Source organism: Geotrypetes seraphini, chromosome 10, assembly GCF_902459505.1.
Source record: "Geotrypetes seraphini chromosome 10, aGeoSer1.1, whole genome shotgun sequence".
Classification (NCBI taxonomy): domain Eukaryota; kingdom Metazoa; phylum Chordata; class Amphibia; order Gymnophiona; family Dermophiidae; genus Geotrypetes; species Geotrypetes seraphini.
The window spans coordinates 56566794-56593678 of NC_047093.1; the positions used below are offsets into that span (position 1 = coordinate 56566794).

Below are 26885 nucleotides of genomic sequence, written 5' to 3' on the forward strand. Positions count from 1 at the left end.
CAGTATTGGTCACCGTACCTTAAGAAGGATATGACGATACTCGAGAGGGTTCAGAGGAGAGCGACACGTTTGATAAAGGGTATGGAAAACCTTTCATACATTGACAGACTGGAGAAACTGGGGCTCTTTTCCCTGGAGAAGAGAGCTGACAAAGGCATCCAGAAGAAAAGACTGTGCATTTGGGCACTAGCCTGATACAGAGAGCTGGTAAAGTTAAAATGTACTTTTTTTTTTTAACTGGGAATCTTTGATAAAGAGCCACTATCATTTTTGAATATAGACTTTCAATGTTCTGATTCCCTCCCTAGTATTTCAAGGTGCATGGAATTAAGACTACTGTTTTAAAGGTACTCTTTGGATACCTGTCTTATAGTTAAAGGAGAGCGCGAAGTTTGACAGATCCAACTATCTTCAACCAACAAAAACGCACCTGCAGGACCCATTGGCTTATCCTACCAGCAGGGGTGGCAGTGGACTAAGAAGGCCTGATAAAACTTGCAGGTCTAAATCAGTAATGTTCATTACTTTATAATCTGCTTATGTTCCTCAGATAGGCTCATTACTATCCTGCAGGCACCGCTGCTTCCAACATAACCACAAAAGTTGCTTTAAGATACTTGCATCAATGAGCTCCAGCTCTTCTTCAAACTTTCTTTGGAGTTTTCCAACTATTGGGAAGAGATATGTGATCACGAACGTCTGACTCTCTTCAAGGCAATAAATTTTCATTTCCACCAGCTGCTTCTAATGACCAAATTAACAAGTTAATGATCTAGAGATGTTGCCATTTAAGCATTAGAGTATTTAATATGGATCAATATGTGGCTTATGGAGAAGAAAGAAGCTAATAATTCATTTTTCTGCTCTCCATGTTATAAAAGAGCAGCCAAAATTAGAATTATCAGAAGATAGCATTTACATGTAAAACATAGCATTGATATGTTACATTAATAGAATATATAATGGTGCCTGCCTGATCGACTCTTCTCAGGCACTGTTCAGTTCTGAGCAGTAGAAATAAAATTTGAACAACGATTGTGTACTTTACAGGGGACAAGTTTTCCTAGGTGCAAAATCCACACAAATTTTGTATCTAATTTTCAAAAGAATAGGATGCAAGGACTCTCCGTTTGACACTACACTAGTAAAAATGACCTGAGGCTTTGCACCTGCTTCTTCTGCCTGGCCCTAGGAACACCCCCTTCAAGCTAGCTGAAAGGACCTACTACATACTGTTAAAATAGATTAGATTGAGTGGAGCTAAGTACTGTTAAACCAGCTAACTGCTGATATTCAGTGGGAGATAGCACCTATTCTGTCATTGCTTGCCTTAAATCAACACTATCTTACCACGGTCTTTCACAACTGTCCCAGGTATTTCAAAACATGAAAATATCTATCTTTTGTTTCAAAAATAGCCATTTCTTAAATGTGTTTGTGCACAGTGGCATAGATTCTGTAAAGTGCACCTAACTTTAGGCGTACTTTAGGCGTCCAATTTAAGTGGATAATGAGCGATTTAAGGGTCTTAACAAGCGTTAATTGGAACTTAGTCGGACTTAGGCATCTTTAGAGCACAGATGCAAGATAGGCGCAGATTTAGGAAATAGTCGCGTCTAAGTTTGTTGACGTGGGTGTAACATGGGCGTGGTTAAGGATGGGCACCACATAGACGCTAGTCAGGCAATAGAGGGCGTCTAAACAGTGTGGAAAATGTAAGCGTGGGAAAAGCTGGTCTAAGTTTAGTTTTTGATTCATTTCTTTTTTTAAGTTCAAAAAGTTTTTATTGAAAGTTTTACAAAACATAAAAAATAAAATATTCAGTACAAATTTGTTACACAGTGATATGACAATCAAAAGGTCAGTAGGGTAAAGAAATATGGAGAAATGATCAAAACCTGATACGCTAATTAAAGTTAAAGCAACATCTGTATGCTATGTTACGTGACACAATAGATGATTACAGATAGGACAGTCAGTAACAGTGAGTGTAGCCTGATAGCTATAATATGCAAAGGGTCATATAATAATACATGGACATGGTGTATGCAAGAAACTCATTGGTTTGTGCCAAGTGACAGGTCAGTGGAGTCAATAAGAGGAGCCCACATCCGTTCAAAACGAACCAGGGATCCAGTTCTTTCAGTGTATATACGTTCAAACTTAGCAGTTAAGCATACAGTGTTCTACCATGTTTGATAATTCACATTCTCTAATGTTTTCCAGTTAGAAAGAATATGTTTAATGGCTATGAGGATTAGCAGGTGCAGTAAACAGTCTTGTTCTTTGGTTAAAGATAGATTAGAGCCATTGTCACCAATAATAACTAAGTTGAACGATAGTGAAACTAGTGTAGGTAATTTTAACATTGAGCTGATGTCCGCCCACACTGTGCTCCAGAAGGTCTGTAGTAGCGGACACTCGAATAGCATGTGTCGTAATGTACCCTGTGTTGAGCCACATGACCAGCAGTTATCATTCATGCCTGGAGTGAATTTGGCTAATCGACTGGGTGTCCAATATGCTCTATGTAGCAGGAATAGAGAAGTTTGGAGGAAGGAAGCCACTTTACAAGCAGTAGAGGTACGGGATCATATGTATTCCCATTGTTGGTCTTCCATCTCCAACTGAAGTTCAGAAGATCACTTGTTTAATAAGTCCATTGGTTGAGTAGCCTTGTGGTGTCTTATGAATTTGTACCAATTAGACGCCTCTTTCTTCCCAGTAAGCATCAAAAAACCCATTGTCAGTATTGAAGGCGTATCTGCTGATTGTAAAGACCGCATAGATAACCTTGATAGGCGGTATATAAAATCCTAATAAACTTGAACTTGAAACTTGAATTTAACGTGAGTGACCAGAGCATGCTTCAATTGTAAGAGGCGAAATTGTTGATTGTTCGGCAGGTCAAAATTAGTTTTCAGTTGATCATATGAGGACCCAGTTTCACCATCAAATAAATGTCGTATCTGATGTATACCAATGTTCTGCCACTGTTTCCAGTCAATCTGTCGATTCTGTATAAGAAATAATTTATTGCGCCAAATCGGAGAATGTAAGGTGTCTAACCACTTGATGTCAAGAAATTGCTCCACATGTTTAAAAGCAGTTATTGTCGAAAGTAAAATATGATCACGTGCAGACGCTGACACCGGTGGGCACATAAATGGTAGCAGTTGTAGCTGTATAGGATGATATTTGATTTTTTCAAAGAATAACCAGGAGTTGGTGGATGAACTTGGAGTATCTAAGAACAGCCATCGAGAGCTCTGTCGAAGCAGGTAAGTACAATGATAATCAAATAAATTGGGGAAATTGACTCCGCCCTGGTGTCTCTTTTGCTTCAGTTTATGCAGAGCAATCCGAGGAGTTTTGTTGTTCCATAAAAATGTGGACAAGGTAGTTTCTAATCGCTTGTAAAGAGAGGGTAGTAGTAAAACCGGAAGCATGCTCAAGGTGTATAGAAGTTTAGGAGCAAGAACCATTTTAATCGAGTCCAGACAACCCCACCAGGACAAATGAAGAGGAGACCACTTAGCGATTTGGTCCTTAGCAAGTTGTACGGTAATAAATGAGCCGAGCAATTTTCTATTGTTGAGTCGATGTTGTTTCCAAAGCGGATGCCTAAATATTTCAGTTTAGAGTCAGACCATTGAAAGCCATGATGTACAACCATATGTTGTTGAACTAAGGAGTTTAGTGGCATGATTTCCGTCTTACTAGTATTGAGTTTGTAACCCGATATCTCTGAGTAATCTTTAATGAGGTTGAGTAGAGCAGGAATAGAGTCTGGAGTAAGATACAAGAGGACGTCATCTGCGTAAGCCGATAGTTTGACTTCAAGATCACCACAGCGAACACCATGTATGTTTTTGTTAAGTCGAATTGAGTGTAGAAAAGGCTCCAGTGCTAAGTTAAACAATAGAGGCGAAAGTGGGCAGCCTTGTCTTGTACCTCTCGATGGCAGGAAATGAGAAGAAGCAAATCCATTGATTCTAACATTCGTTCTAGGAGCTGAGTATAGTACTTTTATCATGGAAATAGCTGACTCATTGAAACCAAACCATTTTAGGGCGGAAAATAAATAACCCCATTCCACACGGTCGAATGCTTTCTCAGCGTCCAAGGCTGTTGCTAGCAGAGGGGATTGGTTAGTATTGGCATGATGTATGATGTTTGTAAACATGCGAGTGTTGTCGCTTGAGAGCCTGTTAACCATGAAACCGTTCTGCTCAGGACCTATCAGTTTAGGTAATAACTGTTGTAGTCGGGTGGCAATTATCTTTGCGTATATTTTGGCATCAACGTTGATAAGGTCCAGAGGCCGATAATTGGAGACCAATAGTGGATCTTTGCCAGGTTTCGGTAGCACTATTATACTAGCTTCAGTAAATGTACCCCTCACTTTGCCAGTGCTGATGAAGAGATCAAATAGCGAAACCAAATAAGGGGATAGAAGATCCTGAAAAGTGGTGTAGAACTCTGAAGTAAATCCGTCTGGGCCAGGCGCTTTCCGTTTGGACATCTGGTGAAGAACCAAATGAATATCATCCTCAGTGATGTTTGCCACCAACGACTCGTTGTCAGCCATGGATAGAGTAGGATGGTCAGAGTCAGATAATATTGCAGATACGTCTGTATTTGTCAATTCCGAGGTGTACAGTTTTTCGTAGAATTGATGAAAAACCTGTGATATCTGAGAGGGGTTAGTGGTAAGGCAACCCTCATCAGACTTAATGGCAGATATGTTTAGGCACTCTTCATGAACCTTTAAAAATCGTGCCAGAGCTCTGCCAGCTTTGTTGCCCTCACAATGGTAATGAGCCGTTTGCATTCCCCGCACGTTTACTAAGTAACAAATTATATTGTAATCTCTCTTGATGCAATAACCTCAAGGTATCCATATCCGCAGGGTTGGTTTGATGTCGTCCCTCTAAATCTTTGATGGTCTTCTCAAAGTCGGCCAGTTGCTTGGTCAGGACACTTGATTTACGAGCTTGATAAGAAATAATGACTCCACGAATGGTGGCCTTGAACGCATCCCAGAGTGTCACCCAATCCACATCATCAGTAGTATTAAACTCAAAGTATTCTTTGATACTTTGTGTACTGTCTCCACAAAGTCTGAATCTGTAAGAAGAGCGTTGTTGAAATGCCAGGATGAACCTTTCTTAGTTAAACAGGAGTCATCAAAAGATAATTCAATGGCTGCATGGTCTGAAACTGAGATTTCACTTATATTAGAATGCGTTACACTATTTATAAGGTTGTTGCTAATTAAGAAAAAATCTATTCTGGAGTAGGAGTTATGCGGGGCAGAATAGAAAGTATATTGCTTGTCCGAAGCATGCATGAGCCTCCAAATATCGACCAGGCGCAGTTGTGTGATTACATTGAGTAAACTTTTCCAAGCACGCGTGGGCTTGTGGGCAACAGTTGATTTTCTGTCAACTATGGGGTCCAACACGAGATTGAAATCACCAACCAATATATGAGCTTGTGAGTTATCATCCAAAATTGTAGAAAGGAGACTATCGAAGTATTCGGGTTTATCTTGATTAGGAGCGTATACATTAATTATTGACATCTCCTTTTGATGAATGGTAAACTTGATTATGGCCCACCGGCCGTCAGCGTCTGTGTGATGGGAGATTAATTTGATGTGATCACATTTCCTAAGTAAAATCGCTACACCGTTCTTCTTGTTTGCTGCAGGTGACGCAATAACAGGAAGAGACCAATTGGTTTTTAACTTGGCTGATTCATTCAAAGTCAAATGAGTTTCTTGGAAGCATACTATGTCAGGGGATTTTTTGGGAGACGTAGTCTAGAATTTTTTTTGCGTTTAATAGGGTTATTAAATCCCTTGACATTTAAAGATATGATTTTTACCATTGCATATATAGAGGATTAAATGTGTAATAGTAGCTTATCAGGCGAATAGTCTGATGATTTTTGAAACAAGGATGGTGACAATACCAGTGATGTAAATAAAATTTTAGTACATACAGATGTGCAAGTGAACTGCTTCGTCTTGAATAAGACGAAAAGCAGTGACATCCCATGGGAAGAAAACGCATAAGGACGGCGTACACTGTGAACCAGCAAGGCAAGTAAGTTATTCATATATGAGCATAGCCTAGATTAGCAAAGCAGGTAACATATGTTTAACTATATGCAAACAACAGTGCATAACAGTGGTGCAATAAAAGTACACATTTCACAACAGTCTGAATGATTTTGAACAGAACTAAGAACAAAGATATTATTGTATAATACAAGAATAATATCAATCATGTCAGCAAATGGCAGGAGAGGCGTTGGGAGAGAGCAGATAAGCCACGTAAATCAGTTCAGCAACGTGCAGAGATATCCATCAGAGGAATGTAGTAATGTAAAGTAAAGGGGGAGGTATAGCCCAAATCAAAGCCTAACAGGACAGCCTGATGAGGTGTGAAACAAGGCATATTGAGTCACAGACTAACAAATTCTACAAGGCTTGAAGAGTAGCAGCGTAAAGATAGAATTCATAAAGCATGAATGATTAATCTGGTTAATCAATAAGTGCTATAGGTCTATGGGCAGAAAATTACTAATTAAAATGTAGGTACAAAGGTCACAGCAATTGAGAATGACGCTCTATGTCATTGAGTACTATTAAGTACTGAATTAGAAATTAAACGATACCTAACTATATGCAATATGAATGAGTGAAACATATCTATCATAATGATTATTATACAGTATTGTTATTATACAGTATTATTCAGGGCTTGTATAGAAGTCAGAGGAATAAGTGAGAAGCAGCTGAATAAACAATAGAGAGAGAGGCCTTGTAAACGTGCTGCACGATATGTGATTGCAAGTACAAATTGAAGTGATTAATGGCATACAATAAAGGAAAGATAGAGACAGTAGACTACGACAATACTATTGAGAAAAGCATATAATTCATCAGAGCTAAAATATAGGACCTCATACTGAAATTGATGACTGCAGTGGTTCAATAAGGAAAACTCAATGATGTTCTTATATCAATTATGTCTTACTATTGCAATTCATATAGTTCGTTTAAGAAAGTGTACAATAACTAAGTTGAAAGCAATGACATACCTAGCATCTTATTATAACAATTAATTTGCAAATGTGTTACCTAAGAGAAATTAATGGATGTCAGAATTCATAGCTTGCATAACAGGTCCAGCACACAAAAACAAATGATGATATAGAGTTCATTGTAGAGTAACAAAAAGAAGCATGTCATATAAATTCTAATTGCAATTTCATGTTGAAATAAATAATGGCAAAGTGAGAGAGAGGAGGGAATCAGTAATCAGTACTAGAACAATTGATGCAGCATGAATAATTCATCCTGGACGTGACCTGTGATAGCATATTGAATTTGGAGACTAATATAATTCATACAAGGGAGAATATTGTAGGGTATACATGTCAGCTAGGTCACAATAATGCTGATCCTAAAAGTAGATATGGAGAGGAAGAGAGAAGAAAGGGAAAAAGACAGGTAGTAAAGGGTTGTGAAGGTTAAGGTGCAAGACAACATACTGAAATTGATAACTGCAGTGATTCAATAAATAAAACACAATGATGTTCTTATATCAGCAGTGCCTTGTTAATATAATTCATATAATTCATTTAAAAAAGTGTACAATAACTGAGTTAAAAGCATTAATATACCCAGCATCTTATTAGAACAATTAATATGCAATGCATTACCTAAGAGAAATTAATGAATGTTAGAATTCATATCTTGAAAGCCAGGCTCGGCACATAAAAACGAATGATGATTTGGGGTTCATTGCATAGTAACGGAGGAAGCATGACATATAAATTCTAATTGCAATTTCAGGTTGATATAAGTAATGGTTTAGAATGAGAAGAGGAAGAAATAGTGAACAGTATAGGTGCAATTGATATAGCTTAAATAATTCATCCGGGACGAGACCTGTGACAGCGTAGTAAAATATAAGACTGACAAAATTCATGCAAGGGAAAATATTGTAAGGTATACGTGTCAGCTAGGTCGCAATAATGTAAATCCTAAAAATAGATATGAAGAGGAAGAGAGAAGAAAAGGAAAAAGACAGATAGCAAGGGATTGGGAAAGTTAAGATGCATGACAACACATAAAGGGCAAGAAATAGGGTGATACGCCGCAGGAATAGCATCAGGCGGGAAGGGGGGGTTATAGCGACAGGGAGCCCAGACGGGAAACTCATACCATTACCCAAGTCATGTGAGCGCTGTTAAATAAAACCAGATAAACAATAAGGAGAAAAGTGGAAGATAAGGAGAAGTGATAACAGAGGAATTCATACAAGCCAAAGTTCATTACACGGTATAGAGAAGTATAATGACAAACCTTGTGCATTGGGAGGATAACCAAATGTGATGAAGTAAATTAAACAAGTAAAGTTAGAGTGCAGGAATATAAAAGATATCCAAATCGTCACCTATCAACGAGCAGCTTACATTACACGATCCGAAGCATCCGTTGTAAGAGACAGCATAGAGAGACGAAGTAGACAAAACTTTGCACAGGATGAAAAGCAAGCAGTAACTAGGCAATCAATAACAAAAAATAAATAAAAGTTCGATGTAGTACAGTTGAGGGTTAGTAATCAGATGTGTCGTAGTGAGGTTGAGGCTCGGAGATTCCTCTGCAAGTTGCGAGTCAGGTTATAGCACAGCAACGAGGAAGAAGCACGTGGCAGCAGATAAAGATGGCCTCCAGCATGTGTGCCGACAGTGTAGAAATAACACGTGGAGAGCTGGAGCAGGACATGAGATGAGAAGAGGCTTCAAACCCTGTCTATAGCGGTCGGCTGCAGTTCTTCCAGGTAATCAGCCAGAAGTTGGGGATCAGTGAAATTCTTTGTTTGGTTGTGCACGGTGATTCTCATAGTGGCAGGAAAAAGCATACCGAATTGCGCTTTGAGTTCTTTGAGCTTCGCAGAGCAGCTTGTTTTGTAAGATCAGGGACAAAAAGGATAGTATGGGTGTCCAGCTTGATTGGTGCTTTGAGTTTGGCTCTTTGCATGACTTCCATTAATTGTGTATAACGGAGGAACCGAACTATTATGGCCCTAGGATATCTGGCATTAGCAGGGAGAAATGAAGGCACACTGTGTGCTCGGTCTAACTCGAGATCCCTTGTGAATTGCAGATCGAGCACATCGGGGATAAGCTTTTCCATGAATGCCACAACATCTATTCCTTCCTTCCTTTCAGGGACACCTAGGACTCTCAGGTTATTTCTACGTGAGCGTAGCTGTAAGTCTTCCAAATCTTTTTCCAGCTGGTAAACTTTTTTCATCTGACCCTGTAAGGACTTAACGGCAGATTGTGTAGCAGACTGCGATGTTTCCACTATCTCAACTCTTTCCGACAGTCGTTCAAGATCTTGTTTCAGAGAGGACAGATCACTTTTGATATCAGCAGTGTCCTCTTTAGTTTCATTGACAATGTCTCTCATGGCCCGTAGTTCTGCTAACACAGTCTGAAGTGTGTCGGGCTCAAACTTATCATCTGTCGGCTTTTGTGGGGTCCCAGGCTCGGGCTTATGGCGTTTACCCACCTTAGTAGACGCCATAGGAGTCCGTCTACCCTCTTCTGCCAAAATTTCTATCTTTAATTGTTACCAGTTTTTCCCACTGGTGCCCGTCCTTCGTTCAAATGTACCAAGTTAACAACTTACTTCTCATCAACATCTTATGTTATCTTTTTCACCTTCGCAGTCTTGTAACTCAAAGCGCAATCTCCTTTCTCTTCTCCTACTTATGCTCTGAATATCGTCAACTGTATAATGCTACTCATTGTGAAACCGTGTAATACACAGACCCTGTAACTCTCCTGTTACTATCACTAGATGTTCAATGCTATACTCTGTAATTCGCTGTCTGTACAGTTTCTCTTCATTGTAAACCGCCTAGAAGTCGCAAGATTGTTGGCGGTATATAAGAATAAAGTTATTATTATTATTATTAGCAGGCTGCAGTTGTACAAATGAGGGTAATCCCGATTGAATAACCTTGATTGTAGATCGATTTTATTCACAGCCCAGCCGGAGCACACAGTTCACGCCGCCATTCCTTATCGCGCCCTCTAGCGCCCTCGTTTTTGCTTCATTTCAATGGAGCTTAAGTTAGGCATACGTTAGGCTTAAGTTAGGCATACGTTAGGTTTAAGTTAGGCTTAAATTAGGCATAAGTTAGGCTTATGTTAGGCATAAGTTAGGCTAAAGTTAGCCATAAGTTAGGCATAAGTTAGACTAAAGTTAGGCTTAATTTCAACTTTCTGGCTGATGAATGGCATGTGAGCTCCGCCCATGTACCTCATCAAACACTGGGCTCTGCTTAAAGCCCACCGCAGGAGAAGAAAAATCAGCTGTCTTGTTTAAGATAGGCATAAGTTAGGCATAAGTTAAGCTTAAGTTAGGCTTATGTTAGGCTTCAGATAGGCTTACTTTCAAAATTTCAACTTTCTGGCTGATGAATGGCATGTGAGCTTGCTCCGCCCCTACACCTCATCAGACACTGGGCTCTGCTTAAAGCGAGGGAAAAGCTGGTCTAAGTGTAGTTTTTGCTTCATTTCAATGGAGTTTCAGTTTTCTTAGTTGGAGACTTCCCATAGACACAGATTAGGTGTGCTTTCAGCTTTCACGAGTTAGGCTTTTTGAAAATCCAAGTGTATGATGTCAATGGGATCCCCTCTGTCCATTTGTTTGTTAATTCCTTCGAAGAAGTGCAATAAGTTCATTAGGCACGATCTTCCTTTGCAGAAGCCATGTTGGCTTGTTCTCACCAGTTTATTCCTTTCTAGATGCTCATTGATGCTGTCTTTTATCAGCGTTTCCGCCATCTTCCCCGGAACCAAAGTCAGACTTACCAGTCTATAGTTTCCCGAGTCACCTCTCGATCCTTTATTAAAGATAGGCGTAACATTAGCTATCTTCCAATCCTCCGGGATCACGCCTGTTTTCAGGGATAAATTACAAACCTGCTGTAGTTCTTTCAATACCCTAGGGTGGATTCCGTCCGGGCCCGGAGATTTGTCAGTTTTTAATCTATCTTATGTACGTCTTCAAGGCTTACCTCCATGGATGTTAATTTTTCTGCTTGATCTCCTTTGAAGATCTTTTCAGGTTCTGGCACGTTGGATGTGTCCTCTCTTGCAAATACTGACAAAAAGAACATGTTTAGTCTATCCGCCACTTCTTTTTCCTCCTTCACCACTCCCTTCCTATCTCCTTCATCCAGCGGTCCCACCTCTTCCCTTGCTGGCTCCTTCTCTTTAACATATCTGAAGAAAGGTTTGAAATTTCATGCTTCCCTGGCTAGCTTCTCTTCGTATTCTCTTTTTGCTCTTCTAATCACACGGTGACATTCCTCTTGATGCTTCCTGTGCTCTTTCCAGTTTTCCCCGTTTTTGTCCTTTTTCTACATCTGGAATGATCTTTTCTTATCTCCTATCGCTTTCTTCACTTCTTTAGTTATTCACGCCTAGTCTTTTGTTCGGTTCTTTCTGCATCCTTTTCTAAATCTTGGGATATACAGATTTTGCACTTCGTTCACCGTGTCCTTGAATAAAGACCAGGCTTGCTCCACAGTCTGTGATTTCTTTGAGCTATTCCTAAGTTTCTTTTTTACCATTTCTCTCATCGCTTCGTAGTTTCCTTTCTTGAAGTTGAAAGTTGCGTTGTGGTTCTCTTCCCCTTCGATATTCCTACTTCAACTTTGAACTGGATCGTATTGTGATCACTGTTACCTAACGATCCCACTACTTCCACTTCCTTTGCAGGTCCACTTAGCCCATTGAGGATTAGGTCCAGAGTGGCATTCCCTTTCGTCGGTTCTCTGACAAGCAGCTCCATGAAGCAGTCCTGTATAGTCCCCAGGAATTAGGTTTCCTTAGTGCATTTTGAGTTTCCAGTCTATCCTGGGATAGTTGAAGTCTCCCATAACAATGGTGTTACCATTTTTGCATTCCCTCCTCATCTCGGCTTCCATTTCTTCATCGTTTACTTCGGTTTGCCCAGGTGGACGATAGTACAGACCCATCTTTATCATGGACCCATTTCTTCCTGGTATTTTAACCCATAGTGATTCCAATTTGTCGGTTGTCGCAGCTGTGTCCACTCTGGTCGAGTGTATGTTATCCTTTATGTATAGGGCTATTCCTCCTCCTTTCTGATCTGACCTGTCTTTGCAATACAGCTTGTACCCGGCAGTATGGTGTCCCATTTGTTTTATTCATTCCACCTTGTTTCAGAGACCCCAGTGATGTCTAGGTTCTCTTTTTTGGCCATGACTTCTAATTCTCCCATTTTGTTCCTTAGGCTCCTTGCATTAGTATACATGCAATTTAAGTCCTGGTATTTTCTTGTCTTCATTTTTTTTTCTGTGCTACAGTCTTCTTATCATCCTCGTCTTGACCTGTCAACTCTTGTTTTTTGCCCGTTCTGTCTTCCCCCCTATGCTACGTTCTTTTTATTATCCTCTTGTTCTGTCAACTCTTGTTGTTTGTCCGTTGTGCCACCCAAACCACGCCTTCAGCATGCCCCCTTGAAATTTAGATGCACTACAGAACAGCATAAAAAGTGTCTACATAATGAGTTTTGAAAACAGCGATTTGACGTTTTGGTGTAAGTTTGTTTGCCTCTTTATGCCACTTTTTGGATGGTTTTCTATTTTGAAAATGAGCCCCAAAGTAACATATTTTAAGAGGATAATTTTTATACTGTGCATATAGCTGCAAAGTCTGCAGGGACTTTGCACCAATTTTCAAAGTGAACATTGCTTTGAAAGTTTCCAAAAGAAAAAGTCCCTACAAAAACCAGCACCTCTCTCTTTTTTTTTTTGTGGTAATTTTTCCAACCAAACACACACATATGTTTGAAACTACCAAAATATATAAGAACTGCTATCTTTGGTCAGACCAAAAATCCATCAAGCCCAGTATTGCATTTCCAAAAGCAAACAATTCAGATCATAAGTACCTGTCAGAATCCCAAAAATGTAGCTAAATTCCATGCTCCTCACATGTGTTGTTTTGGTCCCTGCATTAATCCCACCCCCTTTTGTGTTAAATGCAGGTATATGCATATGTACTGTGGCCCTACACATGTATCTTTTATTTGCACAGTCAGGCAGTATTTTATGCATAAAATGTTTTGAAAATTGCCCTTTCTGGGTCTTACATCCTGTATTATTTTACTTGCCTCTCACTAAACTGTCTCTTCCTTCTCAGTGTCCCTAAAGCAAGACTTAAACTTACATTAAAATTTATAGTCCGCCTATATACCCTGAAAGAGTTCAAGGCAGATTACAATAAAAAAATACAAGCTACTAAAACAGCCCCAGTGAAACATTAGCAATTTCTTCTAGAATATATTAATTCATCTAATGACATAAAATCCTTGTTACTTTAAAGTAGAAAATTGGATAAATAATAAATAAATAAAAGTAATAAACTTCCTAAAAAGATACGTTTTTAAAAGCTTCCTACATTTATTGAAACTTGATTTGGATCGTAAGACAATAAGTAGGTCATTCTACACAAGAGGTGCTTGACAAATAAAGGAAGTATTCCATTGATTAAACAACTTAATTGACTTTGGAGATAGACAACAAAGATAAAATTGTCTACAAAAATTATAACCTGATCTGCTTATTAATAAAATAATTAAATCCATTAAGTACTGAGGGGCTAGACCATATAATATTTTATGTATATTTCAATGTACAAAGGTTAAAATGAACCCTAGCTTGTACTGGTAACCAGTGCAACTTCATAATATAAGTGGTAATATCATTTTTGAGATTGAAAAGATCAATCTAATTGCTGTATTTTGTACTGTTTGCAATTTCTTCAATAATCCTTTGGTATAACCCACATAAACTATGGGCTCCTTTTACTGAGCTGCGATAGTGTTTTTAGCGCGCGTTGAATTGCCCTGAATTGCTAGGCGGCTAGAACTAACGTCAGCTCAATGCTGGCATTAGCGTCTTAGCGCGCACTAAAACCGCTATCGCAGCTTAGTAAAAGAAGGCCTATATTGCAATAATACAGAGAAAGTATGATTGATTGTACTATTCTTCATGATAATGGCACTTCACTTATCAGAATTAACAACTTCAAGCACACATGTTATCAAAGTACATGAACCCAGGGAAAAAATCAAAACAGACTCTGAGCTGTTTCACACACACAGCTTCAGCAGAGTTTACTACAACTGTTTGTTTGGGCCTACTGGGATAACTGAGTGATTGAGAATCTGTGCTCTGGTTAACAATGACACTTACTCTGCAGTTCTGGATTTCTGACATACACTGCTGACACAATGCCACAAACTGGATGCGGATGTCGTCAAGACACTGCACACCTAAATTGTCTTTATAAGAGAAAGACTGGAAATAAAAATCAGAAAACTGCGGAGAAATGTAAATGTACCCTAAACAGTTTGGAGGAGAATCATGTTTTGATATGACAGAAAATGTTGCCTCTGAATAGCACAGTTACTTACCGTAACAGGTGTTATCCAGGGACAGCAGGCAGATATTCTTGACTGATGGGTGACGGCACCGACGGAGCTCCGGTACGGACAATTTTAGAGTGATTGCACTCTAAGAACTTGGAAAGTTCTAGTAGGCCGCACCGCGCACGCGCGAGTGCCTTCCCGCCCGACAGAGGCGCGTGGTCCCCAGTTAAGATAAGCCAGCTAAGAAGCCAACCCGGGGAGGTGGGTGGGACGCAAGAATATCTGCCTGCTGTCCCTGGATAACACCTGTTACGGTAAGTAACTGTGCTTTATCCCAGGACAAGCAGGCAGCATATTCTTGACTGATGGGTGACCTCCAAGCTAATAAAAAGAGGGATGGAGGGAAGGTTGGCCATTAGGAAAACAAATTTTGCAAAACAGATTGGCCGAAGTGTCCATCCCGTCTGGAGAATGCATCCAGACAATAATGAGATGTAAAAGTATGAACTGAGGACCAAGTAGCAGCCTTGCAGATTTCCTCAATAGGAGTGGAACGGAGGAAAGCTACAGATGCTGCCATTGCTCAGACTCTATGGGCCGTGACAGAACCTTCCAGTGTCAGTCCGGTCTGAGCATAACAGAATGAAATGCACGCTGCCAGCCAATTAGACAACGTACGTTTAGAAACAGGACGTCCCAATTTATTCGGATCAAAGGACAGAAAGAGTTGGGGAACTGATCTGTGGGGTTTCGTACGCTCTAGATAGTAAGCTAGAGCCCTTTTACAATCCAAAGTATGGAGAGCTTGTTCCCCAGAATGAGAATGAGGTTTTGGAAAGAAAACAGGCAGAACAATGGATTGGTTGAGATGGAATTCAGAGACAACCTTAGGGAGAAACTTTGGATGTGTACGCAGAACCACCTTGTCATGGTGAAAGACCGTAAAAGGTGGATCTGCAACCAGTGCATGAAGCTCACTGACTCTCCTGGCAGAGGTAAGAGCAATAAGGAAAAGTACCTTCCAAGTGAGAAACTTGAAAGGAGAGGTAGCCAAAGGTTCAAATGGAGGCTTCATTAAGGCAGAAAGAACCACATTGAGATCCCAGATAACAGGAGGGGCTTTAAGAGGTGGTTTCACATTGAAAAGACCCCGCATGAACCTGGACACCAGGGGATGAGCTGAGAGAAGTTTTCCATGGACCGGCTCATGAAAAGCAGCAATGGCACTGAGGTGGACTCTGATGGAAGAAGACTTAAGGCCAGAGTCAGACAAGGAAAGCAAATAATCCAACAACGTCTCCACTGCCAGGGAAGTGGGATCAAGATGATGAAGAAGACACCAGGAAGAAAATCTCGTCCACTTCTGATGGTAACATTGCAGAGTGGCTGGTTTCCTGGAGGCATCTAGAATGGAACGAACAGGCTGAGACAGAAGAGTATCATGAGATGTCAGCCCGAGAGATACCAAGCTGTCAGGTGCAGAGACTGGAGGTTGGGATGTAGAAGGGTCTCCTGATGCTGTGTAAGCAGAGAAGGAAACAGAGGAAGAAGAAAAGAGTCCCTGGAACTGAGTTGAAGTAGAAGGGAGAACCAATGTTGCCTGGGCCACCTCGGAGCAATCAGAATCATGGTGGCTCGTTCCCTCTTGAGCTTGAACAAGGTTCTCAACATGAGAGGCAGAGGAGGGAAAGCGTACAGGAACAGATTGGACCAGTCGAGGAGAAATGCATCCGCTGCCAGACGGTGAGGGGAGTAGAGTCTGGAGCAGAATAGGGGCAGCTGGTGATTGTGAGGAGCTGCAAAGAGGTCTATCTGAGGAGTGCCCCATTGAGCGAAGATAGACTGTAGAGTTACAGGATCGAGTGTCCACTCGTGAGGCTGGAGAATTCTGCTGAGCTTGTCCGCTAAGGAATTCTGTTCTCCCTGAATGTAGATAGCTTTCAGGAAGAGATGGTGATCTATGGCCCAAGTCCAGATCTTCTGGGCTTCCTGGCATAAGAGGCGAGAGCCTGTCCCACCTTGTTTGTTGATGTAGTACATGGCCACTTGATTGTCTGTGCACAGCAGAAGGACCTGAGGAAAGAGAAGATGTTGGAAGGCCTTAAGGGCATAAAACATTGCTCTGAGTTCCAGGAAATTGATGTGATGCTTCTTTTCCTGGGCTGTCCAAAGACCTTGAGTCTGGAACTCGTTCAAATGAGCTCCCCATGCATAAGGAGAGGCGTCGGTGGTGATGACTAGTTGATGAGGAGGTAGATGGAACAGAAGACCTCTGGATAGATTTGAGGATACCAACCACCATTGTAGAGACTGACGAAGAGATGATGTCACAGATATGTGTCGTGAGCAAGGATCCGTTGCTTGGGACCACTGAGTAGCAAGGGTCCATTGAGGAGTGCGCAGGTGAAGACGAGCGAGGGGTGTGACATGGACTGTGGATGCCATGTGACCCAAGAGGATCATCATTTGTTTGGCCGAGATGGAATGTTGTGGAAGCACCTGCTGACATAGAGACTGAAGGGTCTGAAGACGATTGGATGGTAGGAATGCTCTCATGAGGAGTGTGTCCAGCATCGCTCCAATGAATTGCAGCCTCTGAGTGGGGATGAGATGAGATTTGGGTAGATTGATCTCAAATCCCAGTATTCGTAGAAACAGGATGGTTTGGTTGGTGGCCAGGAGAACTGCTTGAGCGGATGTGGCCTTGATTAACCAGTCGTCCAGGTAAGGGAATACCTGAAGGTGGTGAGAGCGTAGAAATGCAGCTACCACAATAAGACATTTGGTGAACACCCTTGGAGAGGAGGCAAGACCGAAGGGCAGCACCTTGTATTGGTAATGACAATGATTGATCATGAAGCGGAGATACCGTCTGGAGGTTATATTGATCGGTATGTGAGTGTATGCCTCTTTGAGATCGAGGGAGCATAGCCAGTCGTCTTGATTGAGAAGAGGATAAAGAATGGCTAAGGAAAGCATCTTGAATTTTTCCTTTACCAGATGTTTGTTGAGGTCGCGAAGATCCAGAATTGGTCTGAGATCTCCTGTTTTTTTGGGTACTAGAAAATAACGGGAGTAGAATCCCTGCCCCTTTTGATCTAAAGGAACTTCTTCTATAGCGTTCAGAAGGAGGAGGGATTGGACTTCCTGAATAAGGAGGGCAGATTGAGGACTGTTCAAAGCAGACTCTTTTGGCAGGTTTTGGGGCGGAAGAGTCTGAAAGTTGAGAGAGTAGCCGTGGCGGATGATGTTGAGGACCCATTGGTCCGAAGTGATAACTTCCCACCGGCAGAGGAACAGAGAAAGACGACCTCCTATAGGTTGAGGCAGGAGAGCAGATATAGGAGTACTGGCTATACTTTGGAGAAGTAAGTCAAAAGGGCTGTGTCTTCTGCTGTGGAGGTGGCTTCACAGGCTGCTGTTGCTGCTGTTGTCTGGGAGGCTGACGTTGTTGCTGCCGCTGACGCCTGGGTTGCTGAGCTGTTGCTGGCAATGGGCGAGCTGTGAAGCGGCGTTGATAGGCTGACTGTTGTCTAAAAGGCCTTTTTGGGGGAGGCTTTTTCTTATTTTTAAGCAGGGTATCCCAGCGTGTCTCATGAGCAGAGAGCTTTTGAGTAGTCGAGTCCATGGATTCCCCAAAAAGCTCATCCCCTAGGCACGGGGCGTTGGCTAACCGATCTTGATGATTAACATCAAGTTCAGATACCCGAAGCCAGGCCAGGCGACGCATTGCCACAGACATTGCTGTCGCTCTGGATGTAAGTTCGAAGGTATCGTAAATGGACCTAACCATGAACTTACGCAGTTGAAACAGAGACGACAAGCAATGGTGAAAGGATTGATGTTTCCGTTAGGGAAGGTACTTCTCAAATGAAGCCATGGTGGTAAGGAGATGTTTAAGGTAGAAAGAAAAATGAAAAGCATAATTACCAGCTCTATTTGCCAATATTGCATTTTGGTAGAGCCTCTTACCAAATTTATCCATGGCTTTACCCTCTCTGCCAGGAGGTACAGAAGCATATACACTGGCTCCTGAAGATTTTTTAAGGGTGGATTCGACAAGCAAAGATTCGTGTGGAAGTTGAGGTTTGTCGAACCCAGGAATGGGAATTACTTTGTATAAAGAGTCTAATTTACGTGGGGCCCCTGGAACCGTTAAGGGAGTCTCCAAATTCTTGTAGAAAGTCTCTCTCAAGATGTCGTGAAGAGGGAGCTTCAAAAATTCCTTTGGAGGTTGGTCAAAGTCAAGGGCGTCCAAAAAAGCTTTAGACTTTTTGGACTCAGCCTCCAAAGGAATAGACAACGAGTTACACATATCTTTCAAAAAACTGGAGAAAGATGAAGTGTCATGCCTAGAGGACGGGTCATGTACAGCTGACTCCTCCTCATCTGAGGAACATTCTCCTTCAGAGAGAAAGGGTTCCTCTGAATCTCCCCACAGATCAGGATCCCTAACATGGGAAGAACGGTCCCGAGACTCTGGAGTAGATGGTTCTACATGTCGGGTTTTGCGCACCGACTTACCCGACCTCATCGATACCGAGCCAGGCGATGTAATCGGTGGCACCGGTGCCGAAGTCTGCACCGATTGATGTTGAGCTCTCGGCTCCGGTGCGAGGACTGGCATCGATACCGATGAGGTCGAGTGAAGCGGTACCGAAGGAGTGGATACAGACAGCACAGGTTGTTCCACTATCGGCACCGGTTCAGTGCGAACCGGCACCGGAAGGTTCGGTGCCAGGATAGCTGGAAGGAGCTGTTGTAATTGCTCCTTGAGCTGCACCTGGAGAATGGCCGCAATGCGGTCATCAAGGGATGGCACCGGTACCGCCTTTTTCTTCTGCGGTACCTGTGGTGCCGCTCGACGCCCCGGAGATGAGGAGCCCGATGTCGAGGGACTCACCTCGATAGGGGCGGAGCGCTTCCGCTGGCGCCTCACAGTCGGCAGGATTGGACTCACTGCACTCGAGACCGGAGGACGTTCCAGCGGGGAAGGCTTCTTAGCCGGCTTACCTGAATGCTGGGACGCCGGTGCGGTGTCGCGCGGCGTCGAAGAAGAGGGTGCCGACTGAACTGGTGCCGAAGCCGGAGTCGATGGAACGGGATCGGACATTTCGGCACCGAACAGTAATCGCTGTTGTATTTGGCGATTTTTTAAGGTTCGTTTTTTAAGTGTGGCACAGCGGGTGCAGGTGGAGGCCTGATGCTCAGGACCCAAACACTGTAAGCACCAGTTGTGTGGGTCCGTGAGAGATATAGGCCGAGCACACCGCTGGCACTTTTTAAACCCTGGCTGAGGGGGCATGAACGTGAAGACGGCTTCAGCCAAATCGAAGGCCGAGGCCTCGATGGTGGCAGAAGGCCCCGCAGGGGAAAAACCAAATTTGACTAAAAAAATAAAAGGTTTTTTTTTTTTACAAAAATTAAAGAAAAAGGAAACAGGCAAAAAGCCAAAAAGGTTTACGCGAGCGGGAAGGCAAGTCAAAAAATTTTCAACAGCCGTTGAAAAAACGCGTCTTCTTAGCTCCGCGGAAACTAAGAAACTGGGGACCGCGCGCCTCTGTCGGGCGGGAAGGCACTCGCGCGTGCGCGGTGCGGCATGCCAGAACTTTCCAAGTTCTTAGAGTGCAATCACTCTAAAATTGTCCGTACCGGGGCTCCGTCGGTGCCGTCACCCATCAGTCAAGAATATGCTGCCTGCTTGTCCTGGGATAAAAAGAGATTATGTACTTACCCTGGTAAGCTCTTTTCCAGTAGATAGGTGAGACATTTTAGACAGCTGAGTTATTTCCCCATACCTGCATTCTGATGAAAGAATCCACTCTGGATTTTTCACTCTGCCTCTGGTGTACTTCACTGCACTGTTTAGCTCCCTTTAGAGTTAGTACCCAAGAACTGAGGAGCACCTAAATCACAAAGTAGAGGCACCTACAGCAATAGGTAAAAAATTATTCTGCTCAAAAGTAACTAAATAGTACTATTAACCACAAACACAGGCTTTAAAGGAGCTCAGAAACTACTCCCCAACAAATGGAACATATATACAAATTCTTTCCAGCCCACAAGGACTGACATACATCCAAGAATCAGCTTGGAGAAGCATAAACAGACTGAAAACAATAAGTAGGCGCAGAAAGGACAGGGTGGGAAGTCTAGAAAGCACATTTACTTAGCGTAACAGTTGTTATCCAGGGACAGCAGACAGCTATTCTCACAAGTGGGTGACATGATCCAACAGAGCCCTGATGCGGATGCCTCACAAGCAGTCTTGCTTGAAGAAACTCGAAGTTTCGAGTCGCCCGCACCGCACATGTGCGAGTGCCTTCCTGCCCAGCGCAGGGCACGTCTCCTCAGTTCAGATAGCTAGCAGAGAAGCCAACCCAGGGGAGGTGGGTGGGTGAGAATAGCTGCCTGCTGTCCCTGGATAACAACTGTTACGGTAAGTAACATTGCTTTATCCCAGGACAAGCAGGCAGGTATTCTCACAAGTGGGTGACCTCCAAGCTAACCAAAGTGGGATGGTGGGAGAGTTGGCAACTTAGGAGAATAAATTTTGCAAAACTATTTGGCCAAACTGTCCATCCCGTCTGGAGAACATATCCAGACAATAATGAGAAGTGAAGGTATGAACCGAGGACCAAGTAGCAGCTTTACAAATTTCCTCAATAGATCTGAGGAAAGCAACAGAGGCTGCCATTGCTCTGACCTTATGGGCTGTGACTTTACTATGAAGGGGCAATCCAGCCTGGGCATAGCAGAAAGAGATGCAAGCTGCCATCCAGTTGGAGATGGTATGCTTAGAGATAGGATGTTCCAACTTGTTCGGATCAAAGGAGACAAAAAGTTTAGAAGCAGATCTGTGTGGTTTGGTGCGTTCCAAATAGAAAGCCAAAGCATGTTTACAGTCCAGAGTATGAAGAGCTGATTCTCCATGATGAGAATGAGGCTTTGGAAAAAACACTGGATTGGTTGAGATGAAATTCCGAGACCACTTTAGGAAGGAATTTCGGATGAGTGCGAAGAACCACCTTGTCATGATGGAACACTGAAAAAGGTGGATACGCAACCAAGGCTTGGAGCTCACTGACTCGACGAGCAGAAGTGAGGCCAATGAGAAACACCACTTTCCAAATGAGATACTTCAGTTGAGCTTTGTCAATTGGTTCAAATGGAGGTTTCATAAGCTGAGAAAGAACAATATTGAGGTCCCAAACCACAGGAGGCGGTTTGAGAATAGGATTGACATGGAAAAGTCCTTTCATGAATCTGGAATTGAAGAGAGTATCCTTCCCTTACGATGGAAAGGACCCAGAGGTCGGTGGTAATAGTCGTCCATCGGTGGTAAAAATGATGGAGACGACCTCCGATAGGGGGAAAAACGGGAAAGGGCAGAATGACTGAGGTTATGCTTTCTAGGAGACAGTTAAAAAGGCTGAGGAGCCTTGGGTACAGCAGGTGGCTGAGGCTTCTGCTGCTTCTGAGGATGTTGCCTCTTGACAGGCTGACGAGTGGCAGGAGCCTGTTTGGTGGAAAACGCCATTGGTAAATCAGAGGCGGCATGAAGGACGAGGAGGAGCTGGCTTGGGCTTAGAACGGAGAATAGACTGGAAAGATTTCTCGTGGTCTGAAAGCTTCTTGGCTGCTGCCTCTATGGACTCATCAAAGAGGTCAGTGCCAGCACAAGGGACATTAGCCAGCCGGTCCTGCAGATTTGGGTCCATGTCGATGGTACGGAGCCATGCCAGGCGTCGCATGGCCACCGAGCAAGCAGTAGCCCGAGCAGACAGCTCAAAGGCATCATATGAGGACTGAAGAAGTTGCAGTTGAAGTTGGGACAATGATGCCAGGACTTCCTGGTACTCAAAATGTGCCTGCGAATCCAAATAGGGCATGAACTTGGGAAGGATGGATAGAAAAAACTCAAAATAGGTAATGAAATGAAAGTTATAGTTGAGGACTCTGGAGGTCATCATGGAGTTCTGGTAGATGCGACGACCAAATCTATCCATCGTTTTGCCCTCCCTGCCCAGGGGAACAGAGGCATATACTTGAGAAGGGTGAGAACGCTTCAAAGAAGATTCCACCAGAAGGGATTGATGAGACAATTGAGCACTGTCAAACCCCTTGTGATGGACAGTCCTGTATCTGGAATCCAGTTTCCCTGGAACAGCTGGAATGGAATAGGGAGTTTCCAGACAGCGGACAAAAGTTTGATCCAAAAGCTTGTGGAGAGGAAGCTTGAGGGATTCAGCAGGAGGTTGCGGGAGATGCATGGTCTGGAGATACTCCTTGGAAAATTTGGACCCAGTGTCCAGTTGGATATCCAAATCAGCTGCCATCTGATGTAGAAAAGAAGAGAATGACAGCTGATCAGCCAAAGCCTGGCCTCGAGAGGGACTCGAGGATGTCGAAGCTGCTTGATCCAAGGAAGACGGAGATCTAGATGGAGAAAAAGATTCCACCGGGTCCTCAAGATCCGGAAGTGGAAGGGTTGAAGTAGACGGTGGGGAATACTGAAGAAAAGGCTGCTTCCAATGAGGCGAGACATGCCTGGATGAATGCTTTGAAGAATGCCTCGATCGATGATGCGAGCTGTGCCTCGACAATCGAGGAGAGCGGGTCCCTGCCGAGAATGGATTGGGCTGGAAGCTGTGGACCAAAGCAGAAGTGGCTGTGTGGAAGAACCTTGAGGCACTCGCAAATACTCTGCTCCTTGCATCGAGTGTATCGGTTCCAATGGAGGCACTCGCAAAGACTCTGCTCCTTGCATCGAGTGTATAGGTTCCAGTGAAGGCAAGGGCAAAGACTCTACTCCTTGCAATGCATGCATCGATGCCAGACCAGACACTCGCAGAGATTCTGCTCCCTGTAGAGAGTGTGTGTACGACTGAGGAACAGGAGGCGGCTCAACCTCGCGGGAGACCTCCGCAGCCCAGGCTGGAGTTGAGAGAGAAGCTTCGGCCCCATAGTGGTAAAGAGCTGAATAAATTGCTTCTCCAATAAGGTCTGGAACGAAGCCTGCAAAGATGGATCTGCGACTCCAACGGGACCACCTGCACGGGCTTCATGCTCCTTCGAGGCAGTGTGAGAGTGCTTGGACTTAGAAACCTTGGGCACTTTAAGCACTACCATGGGAATGGGCTGCTGCGCTATCTGACCTGAAGAGACAGAGGAAGGCACCGCAGCCAGTACAAACGAGGCAGGTTTAAGAAGGATCGGAGCTGAAGATGTGGAAGCTGGAAGAACCTCAGATGAGGTCGATGGTGAAGCACCCTTTGATGACGAAAGCTCCATCAAAGACTCCATGCTGTAAAGCTGCTCCCACAAGATGCAACGACGTTTGAAAGCACGGGACGTAAGTGTTGAGAAAGGCTGGCACGATTTCGGGAGATGTTGAGGCCCAAGATGAGGGTCCGTCAGGGAAATCGCGCGCTGGCACTTGGAACACTTTTTAAAGCCGGTCGCAGGCTGGGACATAGGCCAAAAAAGCTCCACCGCAAGATCGAAGCCGCGGGACTGCGGCCATGTGGCCTGCCCAGTCGAACGGACGGAATAAATTTTTTTTTTTTTTTCGAAAACAAGAAAAGTACGATGTAAACAAGCGATTCTGAGAAAAATTACCCAAAACTGCGGACTTAAAGAAGGCACAAGTGAAAATACTCCACATAGAGAGTCGAAGACAGACTTCTCGGCTCTGCGGAAAAGTAAGAACTGAGGAGACGCGCCCTGCGCTGGGCGGGAAGGCACTCGCGCATGCGCGGTGCGGGCGACTCGAAACTTTGAGTTTCTTCAAGCAAGACTGCTTGTGAGGCGTCCGCATCGGGGCTCTGTTGGATCACGTCACCCACTTGTGAGAATACCTGCCTGCTTGTCCTGGGATAATGTCTCACCTATCTACTGGAAAAGAGTTTACCAAGGTAACTACATAATCTCTTTTTCCAGTGCAATAGGTGAGACATTCTAGACAGCTGGGATATAGAAAAGCAGCCCCCCAAATAGCTAGGGTGGGCTTGCTGCACTAGCCCTTAGGACCGAGAACCCAAAAACCAAAGTCCTGTCTTGCAGGTACATCCACTCTGTAGAACTTGGCAAACATGTGAAGAGAAGACCATGTTGCCACCCTGCAAATTTCGTCAAGAGTGACAGATCCAGTTTTGGCCCATAAAGAAGCCACACTTCTGGTAGAATGCACCTTGATGGAAACAGGAGACTGTAAGCAAGAATGTAAGCAGGCTAAATGGCTCTACGGATCCATTTGGAAATTGTAGCCTTGGAAGCGGGAGCGCCCCACTTAACTGAATGAGTCAGCACAAACAAAAAGTCAGAGAAAAGAAACTCGCTGGTGACTTTCCAAATAACGCAGAAGAATTCTGCACACATCCAGTTTCTTCAACAGGCAGTCCTGTGACTTGTAACCTGTCAGTTGAAAGGCAGGCAAATACATGTCTTGATTGAAAGCCAAAACTACCTTCGGCAAGAAGGAAGGAACCTTCTGAAGGGAAACCCCTGTCTTTGAAATACAGAGGAAAGGATCCCTGCCAGATAAAGCCTGCAGTTCCACACACGATGCGCCAATTTAATGGCAACAAGAAAAATGGTCTGAGCGTCAAGTCCAAGAGGGTAGCTCCAACCAGGAAGGGAAAGGGTGCTCATGAAGAGCCTCCTTCTAGAATCTAGCAACATCAGGATGAGACGCCAAAACTGTTTATCTACACTCCCGGGATCTAAAACAGGAGAGCCCGGCTACTGGGTCCAAAGAGAAGTCACAGTGAGGCCTTATCCAAACCAACCCGAAGAAAGGTGAGAATCAGCGAGATTGGAGATGAATATGGATCCACCTGGTTTTGGGAACACCAATGTTGGAAGGCCTTCCACGCCTTAGCGTAAGCCGACATCGAGGACGACTTCTTAGACTTGAGAAGAGTATCAACAACCAGGGCAGAATATCCTCTATGCTCTAAGGCTGCGCATTCAAGAGCCATGCTGTAAGAGCAAAATGACCCGGATCCTCCATGGCAACTGGCCCCTGCATGAAAAGGTCCAGACAGGCACACAGTCTAAAGCTGCAACCCATGCGCAGACGCATCAGATCTGTGTACCACTGTCTGAAAGGCCAAGCTGGAGCCACCAGCAAGACATAACCTGGTTGAGCAGCGATCCTCAGAATGACTCGACCAACCATTGGCCAGGGAAGAAAGACAAATCTAGCATGTAACCTAACTGAAAACTATCCAAGACCCCCTAGTCTGATGTGAGGCACATCTAGGCAGGAATAAACACTGAGAGCCAGACCCCATCCACAGAGAGCACCCCTCGGCTCATCAGCATCGTGGTGTTTTGACTGGGGGTGCAGAATGGGAAGTAGAAGGCTGGGAATGCCTGTAGCCCTCATACTGTCATTGGGAGTTCTGTGAAAATCTCTGCGACGTGGCAGATGCATACGGTCTGGAGTGCCATGAGCCTCGAAAAGTAGAACGACCAGAACACCTGGAGGATTTGGTCCACTATCAGGCAGGGGCTTAGGGCTCTGGTCCATCACAGAATCCATGAGCTCATCCAGGCCTTTGTCAAACAACAAGTGCCCCTTAAAGGCAGCCTAGCTAATAATACCTTTAAAGTGGAATCACCAATCCACTATCTGACCCAGAGCAATCAGCGGGCAGAGAGCGAGTACGCTGAATTCATAGAAGGCATCTGCCACATAATCCATTCCAGCCATCAGAAGTTAAGGAGGGTAATCTACCGCTTTACTCTCCAGTTTGTGCAACCGAGAGGGACAGGTGCATGCCACAAAGTCATCACCAAAGCAGCTTTGATACCTAAAGTAGCTGCATCAAAAGGTTTCCAGCGGTCTTGCATATCCTTCAACACCACACCACCTCCACTGGGAAGAAGGATGCACCTGTCACCTGCACCACCAAAGAATCTACCTGGGCTGCCCAAAAGCTGCTGAAACTCCTGTGCCAGAGGAAACAAGCATGACAAAGTTCTAGAAATTTGCAGAGCATCCTCTGGAGAGTCAAACTGCTCCGAGACCAGAATGCCCATAGCCAGATGTCAGCGCACACAACAAAGCCAGAAGGTAGAAGTGGATGGAGCTGGCTGAGGGACAAAGTTCAATTCCTGCAAACACTCAGCAGCAAATCTTTTAAGACAGGAGTGGTTCTTGGGGATTGGAGAAGAGCGGATGTGGTTCCTATTCACAAAAATGGTCGCAGAGATGAAGCAGGAAACTACAGGCCGGTAAGCCTCTTCGGTTATTGGAAAAATAATGGAAGCTTTGCTGAAAGAAAGGATAGTGAAATTCCTAGAATCTAATAGGTTACAGGATTCAAGGCAACATGGTTTTACTAAAGATAAATCGTGTCAAACAAATCTGATTGAA

At 43.7% G+C, this 26885-nt stretch overlaps 1 protein-coding gene across 2 annotated transcripts in view; it reads right to left on the reverse strand.

Annotated features, from left to right (window-relative positions):
• CCDC180 (coiled-coil domain containing 180) overlaps positions 1-26885 on the reverse strand; it is a 161483-nt gene that overhangs the window by 102596 nt on the left and 32002 nt on the right. For both annotated transcript variants that reach the window (XM_033961663.1, XM_033961664.1), the window contains exons 12-13: positions 14325-14413; positions 622-744 (exon numbers count right to left, since the gene is read on the reverse strand). In XM_033961663.1, the coding sequence (XP_033817554.1) occupies positions 622-744; positions 14325-14413 (212 nt within the window). The remainder of the gene's footprint in view (positions 1-621; positions 745-14324; positions 14414-26885) is intronic.